Source organism: Arachis hypogaea, chromosome 5, assembly GCF_003086295.3.
Source record: "Arachis hypogaea cultivar Tifrunner chromosome 5, arahy.Tifrunner.gnm2.J5K5, whole genome shotgun sequence".
Classification (NCBI taxonomy): Eukaryota; Viridiplantae; Streptophyta; class Magnoliopsida; order Fabales; family Fabaceae; genus Arachis; species Arachis hypogaea.
In genome coordinates, this window is record NC_092040.1 from 4806308 (window position 1) to 4814796 (window position 8489).

Below are 8489 nucleotides of genomic sequence, written 5' to 3' on the forward strand. Positions count from 1 at the left end.
ATAAACCACTACACTTCTCTAATAGTTTATGCATATTTCAGTTAATTCAAAAATTGCTATACCTTTTCAACGATTTCTATTCTTTACCTTTTTTTTTTAACATAAATTGTATTATTTCTATAATGAATTACGTTCAAATATATACTAAATTGTTACACTTATTCTATAGCCGTTTACATAAAAATGTCAAAAAATATATGTGTAACCGTTTGTAAAAAATTGTAATTATATAATTTCAGACCTCATTTATTTTATAGAAAAGTTTAGAAACCCAGTAAAATTGTTAAAATATGGTCAGTACTTAGCCAGTAAAATAAAAATGAGTGATTTTTTACTATTAGATAAAATCTCACACCATTAAATATACTATTGATAGTTAATTAATGGCTACAATTCACAAAATCTGCTGTCCCTAACACTCCTTTTATTTTATTTAGGTAACTTGTTCCTATTATCTTATATATTATAAAGAATATAAATAACCAATAATGTGTACAACTAATTATATGAGTATTGTAAATAGGGAGGTGTATTTTGAAAGTTGTGTACTCTAGGATATTTAATTTAGAAAAGTATAGGTAAATAATGAAAATATTAAACAATGTGAATAATAGATATATCAGATGTTCATTTCACTAGGTATACAGATGGTTATTCTAATATTAAGATTTAGGTGGATAATTTAAAAATATAGTGTATTTTTATTTGATTGGTGGTTGTTCATATTGTTAAAAAAGATCGTTAATTACCTAATATAACTCATTTAATTTTTAGAACTTTAAGAAATAAAGGTTAGTTCGATAGTACAATTAGATAATTCACATTAGCTAGAAATAGAATTTATTATACATGAAGATAATAGAGAGAGAATCAATCAAGTAAAAAAATTAGTAATTGGTATCATTTTTAGAATTTCATTCCTAATTATTTTTTCATATTTTCTTTGATCTAATTAATTTTTTTCTACTTTCCTCTTATCTCATTAATTATTTTCTATTCTATATTCTTCCGTTTTCAAACTATCTCAAACTATATTTATTTATAAGTAATGTTACACATTTAAATTTTTTTATTAATTAAATTTAACTAAATTAATCTAACATAACAAAAATTAATTATAACTAATATTATTTTAAATCATATTGTTTAAATATGTACCATTACTCTTTATTTCTAATAGTTGTACCTAAATCAGTTGTGTTATGAAGTATTTATTTGTATAAAAAGAAAGACACTATATCGCCAACATTTCTATATGTGATACTTTATTAAAGTGATTGATTCCTAACACTTTGGGATGCTGCACCACGCTCGCACATTTCCTGCCAATTAGATGCATGCTTAGATATTGCATGTCACTGATCATACTATTAAAATTTTACAACTTTTAAATTTACATCAATTTAATTTGATAACTCAACTTTTTATTGATATTGGTTTAAGATTTAGCCAATAATTATGATGTAAGAGGATTTTTTTAAAGATATCATAAATAAAAAATTTGAATGAAAGATATAATTCTTTAAGCGTTTAGTGCTTCCTTGCATTGATAATATATATATTGATAGATGCATGTAAATTTGTATTATAATTTTTAATTAATATTTTCGGGGTATTATTTAACTAAGAAAGAAAAGAATGAGACGGAAACCTTTTCTTCTGATTTCTCCAACTATGTTGCAATTAAAGCAACTCTCTTTTAGTAGCATATAGTTTTAATGGAGGCAATACATCTTAATTATTGGACGATTTTTGTAATGTTAATGCACTATATATTGGCCATTAGCTAAGCACGTGATGGAAATAGGTAACAAAATGATGAGTGTTGGTCCACATCAATGTGAAACAGATAATGTTAAAGCTCAGAAAAAAGAACCGACCTAGAAATGAAATTCAGAAAGGAAGGCTCCGACCAAAACAAAGAAAAAGAAAATGAGATTCTCGTGTTAATATATATAATAGAAAAATTTTGAAGTGTATCTAATCAGTATTTCAATTATTTTAACCGTTAATTTTAATTAATATATATTATATATATTTTTATAATTTAGATTAACGATTAAAATAACAAAATATCGATGTTTCAGGTACATTAAAAGCTCTTCTTATATTATAATAGAAAACAATCAAAAGGGTTATAACGATTTTGTTTTACACTTCTCTGCCATGATCATAAAATTAACAAAAATGTTTGATAACTAAAAAATTAATAAAAAAAATAAAATTTATTTTATTTATCATTTATTAATTATTATGACAATAAATAAATATTAAATAAAATAAATTTTAATTGTTTTGTTTTGTTTTCTTAATATTATTACAAAATTAAATGATATGTGTATTGCATGTATTAAGCAACGTTTTCGTCAATCAAATATCAATATCGCATTTTGCTTCATTGTATTGGTAAAGTTTAATTCCGTAAAAATGATCGTGTATATTATATGAATTTAATTTTAATATATTTTATAAAATATTTTATATAATCATATAACTGATTATATTTATTATTTTAAATGGTTATTTATATAATTAATAAAAATAATAATTATTTTTAATAATATAATATTATGTATTGAATATATTACATATAAAATTATTTTGCATTGACAACAAATTAATTTGATGGTGATTCACATGGCATCCACCAACATTATATAATACTATTATATATTATATATTATATTGTTAACCATCTCCAAATAAAGCTCAATATAAAATTCCCCTATTATGCATAGACGGGTAAGTTGAATTGTTAAACCCGACAACATATGAATGTCTAGGCCTCTAGGGTACCAAATCATGGAGTTATATGGAAGGTTTCCTTTTTGTTTTTTCTTAAAAAAAATATAGATAGACAATAAAAATATTAAACAATATAAATAATAGATATATCAAATGTTTATTTTATTAACTATACAGATAATTATTTTAATATTAAAATTTAAATAATTAATTTAAAAATATTATATATTTTTGTTTAATTAATAATTATTTATATTGTTCAAAATAGTCATTATTTAACTAACACTCTTTTTTTCCTTATTTGTCATGTTACATCACAACTCACAAGTACACTCACACAGAAAGGCGTATTTAGGGGGATTAACATGGCCATGACCCTTCTAAATTTTCAAAATTTAAAATATATTTAATATAATATCTAAAGCTTTTAACAATACACCTTTTAGTTTAATGGTTAAAGAGAAACAATCCATACTTTAAAATATAAGATAAAATACCATTTTATGCATTTTAAATTTATTTTCTTTTGTTCTTTCAATTTTTTTTCTAATTCTTTTATCTATTATTATATAAAAATATTTTAGTTTTTATAATAATTTTTAATTGAATATATTAAAAAAATATATACATAAAAATAAATTAGATTAAATTTTATTTTTTATGATATTAAAATTAAAATATATTAAATGAATTATTTATTAATATGAATATATTTTATATATTATATTTATTAATTTATTTTAAATATATATATATATATATTAAAAGTATTAGAGAAACAAATTTATATTGTTTATGTTATATCTTTTATGATAAAGATAAAAATTAGAATTTTATGAGAAAAAATTTGATATAAATTATTTTTTAAATTAATTTTAGTTTAAAATAATATTAAAATATATAATTTTTTTTATTAAAATTTTAGTTTTATATGGTATTTTCAATTTTTTATTTTCAATTTTAATATGGCTACTGCTCAGTGCTCACACATACACTATAGACTAGGGGTGGCAAACGGGCCTAAACCCGCCGGGCCGACCCGCGTAACCCGTTAAAAAATGCGCGTTGGGCTGAAAAATCGGAACCGCCAAATAGCAAAAGACTGCCTAACCCACACCGCTTAAACTGCGGGTTTTGGCAGGGCGGGGCGGACTTTCCCGCTGGGCTAAAGTTTTTTTTAGTGAGGGGTATTTTTGTAATTTTTTTGCTAAAACCTAACTTCTCCCAACCTAACTTACAAGAGTATGAAGATAAAAATTGAGTGTTTTGAATTATGTTTATGTTATTTTGGAGACAATATTTATAATTATGTTTTGGATTATGTTTATTTTGCTTTGGAGAGAATATTTATACTTATATTTTGAATGAATATTTGGTTTATAATTATATTTATTAGATATTTATAATTACAAAGACTTTAATGTTTGTGAATATAAAAAATATAATTTTTTATGCCATTAGAAATTATAAATTTATTAATATGGTCGTGAAATTATATATATTACTTAATAGTTAATAGTAAAAAAAAAGATGAGCTTTGGCGGACTTAGCCCGCCAGCCCGCAGTTAAGCGGGGCGGGCTAGGATTCTAGGACCGCCTCAATAGGCGGGGCAGGCGGGCCAACCCGCCAAATAGCGGGTTTCTGGCGGGGCGGGACGGACTTCCCCGCTTGCCACCCCTACTATAGGCCGTGTTTGTGGAGAAGATAAAGTATCAAGAATAAATTACAAATAACATAAATAAAAGAATAATATGTTTATATTTTATTTGATAATAAATTAAAATAAATTATAAAAATTTAATTTATTTTTATTTTTTATTTAAAAAATAAAAAATATAATGCTAAAAATTATAATTATAAAAACTTAACACAAATAATAAAAAATAAAAAATAATATATATATTTTTTAGTATTTTTGTATTTTTTCTATTAGAATGAACACAAAAGATATTAATTTAATGTCTTTAGACATAATATCTTCATTTATATTTTTTCTATCAGATATCATTTTGTATCTTTTTGTCACTATCTTATAGTATCCATATTTGTAAACAAATGTAACTTGTAAGTAGGGTTGGAAGTGAGTCAAGCTAGCTCATGAGCCAGCTCGAACTCGACTCGTTAATAGTTTGATAAGCTAAACTTGTGAGCTGGTGATCCAAGTTTGAGCCTAGAATTGCGCTCATAAATTAAATGAGTCGTGTTTGAACTTGGATAAACTCAACTCATTAGGTGTGAACTGGCTCGATATAATATATATATATATAATCTTAATTATTTAAAATTTTATATTTATTTTTTATATATAATTTTAATGGAGGATATAAATAAAAAAATTATAATTTATTGATAGATAAACAATACATAATATTGATCTTTTGAAATATTTTTTTTAAATATATAAGTTATAATTTATTGATATAGAATTATAAATTATATTCATATTATTTAAATCAGTTTGTGAGCTCAAACCAATTCATGAACTTTCGGTGAGTCGAACTTGAATTTAAGAAATAAATTCAATTATTAATAAGTCGGATCATGAACCAAACTCAATTTTTGTGAGTCAAATTTAAACTTAATCCAATTCGACTCAACTCAACTCACTTCCAGTACTATAAGACCCTAGATGTCCAATTCTTAATTAAACTTTGCAGCAATCATCAACATGTGTACATGGCAAATGATATTTATTCAAGGGGGGGGGGGGAATCAAAGTTGAACCTAAGATGATGACATATGCATGTATAGGCCATGTATTTTTCATTTTTACAAAAGATAGTAATGTAAAAAATGATCAGTAGAGCGTAATCACATGCATGAACACGATATATAGATTTTAGGGTTTAATTAATATGTATTTCATTATAATACATGTCAAAGATTATATTATTATTATTATTAAAAATTTTAATTTTTTATTTTAATAAATATACAATAAATACATAAAAAATTAGATTTTATAATTTTTTTATTACTTATCTTAATGTTAGCTAAATTCTGAATTTTGTTAAGAGTTCTAACATTCCTATTTTGTATATATTCCTAAAAATTTTGCGTGTTGGTTCTCCTTTGAAATCATATTCTAACAAGCTAAGAGTAGGTTGCTTAACACTAAATATCATCATACCATTTGTGGGACAAGTTATTAGCAGCTAGCTAACCACCACATTGACAATGTTTTTTATCATTATCAATTTATATTAAACTCTCTCTGCTTCTTCATTCTCTTTTCTAACGTTCATACATAATAGAATAGAGGTGGATACTTCAATAATATCGATGTTTTCACATGAAGATCATATTGTAAACCCTTAGATGAATATTGAATATATTTTACTAAATTATCTAACGGTTCTTAGTGTGATCTTCATGCCAAGACATTATCATTGAAATATACACCTAGAATAGTAACAACAATAGCATTAGATGGACGATAAGTAAAAACTTATTGACACATACAGAACAAAATAGAACACAAGTACAAAATATTACTCGGTTGAACTCTCTGGGATTACATCAAGCTCCAGAAACTTGTTCACCCAATCCAATGCATATGCTCCTTCGTCAATTGAAAAGTCGAAAAATTCATTGAAATCAAACTTCATTTCCATGTGCCCACTTCCTCCACTTTCTAGTGCTGATGATATTCCCTCATCAGCACGAGTTTCTTGTGGCGTAGTTGAACTAGTGTGGGGTTTTAGATCTTTGGGATTAACCTTCTTACACAAACATGAATTCCAGTAGTTCTTGATTTCATTGTCTGTTCGTCCTGGAAGCCTCTTTGCTATCAACGACCACCTAATACATAGCAACAAAGCAACAATAAGAGGGCGAAGATAGATGATTTGACATGTTTGACTAAACTGCTTATACACGCACCTGTTTCCTAGCAACTTGTGAAGCCTTATGATCAAATCCTCTTCTTCATCTGAAATGTTGCCTCTCTTGATATTAGGTCTAAGGTAGTTCAACCATCTCAAGCGGCAACTCTTTCCACATCTGTTTAGACCTGATTTGGTTGCAACGGTCTTCCACCTCTTGGGTCCATGAACCTCTATGCATTGAGCTAGCTTTTGATCTTCCTCCGGTGTCCACGCCCCTCTATTATATGTTTTCTTAGTTGATCCATTCCCTTCCATTGTGGGCATGTATGTATGTGTCTTGACAACTCTAACACTAAGACATACACAGATCTATTTATTTATTTATTATATTACTCGAAAATAATGTAGTAGTGGGAAATATGGCGGGAACTCACGCGCATGCGATTATAGATTCCTGTTGAGTTAGAAAACAACCTCATCATGCTCTGTTTGCTTCAACATGGCAAAAAGTACAATTATGTCTTTCAAATTCTCAATGCTTGCTTTGAATATTCACACACTTTTCCCTTATTTGTACATTTTCAAAAATAACTTATTCGCATTTTTACTGCGGGGAGCAGGGGAATACAGAATTATTAAAACGTAATGATCCCTCTTTTGATTTTTTATTGTTTTTAAAATTATTTTCTGGACATTGTTGTCAACACTTGGTTAATGTTTTGCCAGATTCCTTCGACTCACAATTGTGACTTTCGTCCATACTTGACTTAACTCTGGAATCCACAAATTTCACGCAATCTTCTGTAGCGATAAAATGCTTTTAACTGTTTTTTATTTTTATTTCTTTTTGTTTTCAGTAAAAAAAAATGTAATAATTGTGGGAAGGAAAAAGAAAAGAAAGAAACAAGTCAAATTTCTTGAATCATCATAACGCCTTTATCTTTTGGTAGGCCTGTTTTTTTTGTTTCGGAAGCCCTTCTAAAATGGGCTCAAATTTAACAAAAATTTGTAAACAAGCCCAAATATTATTGGGCTACAATTGGGCTAACAGGAAGAAAAAAAACCTCAAATGCTTTCATTTGACTATAACTACATTCTCTTGTAAATTATAATACACAATTACATATCATTCGAATATAAAATTCTTTTAATGACTTATAGACAATTCAAAATAATTGATCTATTTTTTATTGAATAACTATTCATACATCAAACATTCTTGACATCCGTATAAAAATACGATTGTTACTAATTAATTTGTATTTAAATTATTTTTTAATTAATAAAACAAAGAAAACGTAGATTTGATTATTGTTCAGAAAACATAGACGTAGTGGGATTGTTTTTTGTTTTATGAAAAAAAAATTTGAACTCTCAACAGGTGGAAGGACCTGGAGTGGCCGTGGTGTTCAACTAAACTAGTACTAGTACATTGAGTCAAGTGTACAATCACAAATAGAAACTATAGTGTAAGCAAGCCCAAAAAAGGTAACATAATATTCTCAAACAAAAAAAAAAGTAAAATAACATTCTTTTATTCTTTAATTGATTTACTCTTTTTACTATAATTGCTTTTTTTTATTTCTTATTATGATTAGTTAGTTTAATTTAAAAAAAAAATGTGTAGACAAATATTTTTTTTTAATCAGCAAAATTTATATCCATAAATACAACAATCAACAACAATAATACTTATATTGTAGTTTGGACAACCCAAGAACGGTCTCCCTGGATTAGAATTCGTCCCTGACCACCGCAGCACCGGTCTCGACCCGCAGGCACGCCATTCTGGCAAACGAGCTTCTCTGTTTCTGTTAATTCTCCTCATGATGCTTCCAGATGATCGTGAGTTGTCGAACTCCCAGTTGCATTGCTCGTGCTTGCCATAACCGTCGGACTTCAAAGAGGGGAAGACA

The 8489-nt window shown here is 26.6% G+C and overlaps 1 protein-coding gene across 1 annotated transcript; it reads right to left on the reverse strand.

The window, feature by feature from the left end:
• Positions 1–5943: 5943 nt before the first annotated feature.
• Positions 5944–7044, reverse strand: LOC112800350 (transcription factor MYB114-like). The gene is made up of 2 exons (XM_025842584.3): positions 6629–7044; positions 5944–6547 (listed from the first exon to the last, which is right to left on the reverse strand). The coding sequence occupies exons 1-2, from the start codon at positions 6895–6897 to the stop codon at positions 6238–6240; spliced, it is 579 nt and encodes a 192-aa protein (XP_025698369.1). The 5' UTR covers positions 6898–7044; the 3' UTR covers positions 5944–6237.
• Positions 7045–8489: the final 1445 nt, after the last annotated feature.

Coding starts and splice junctions, on each gene's coding strand:
- LOC112800350 (XM_025842584.3), bottom strand. CDS start 6,897: ATGCCCACAATGGAAGGGAATGGATCAACTAAGAAAACATATAATAGA. Junction 6,548..6,628: donor CACAAGTTGCTAGGAAACAG/GTGCGTGTATAA, acceptor GCTATGTATTAG/GTGGTCGTTGATAGCAAAGA.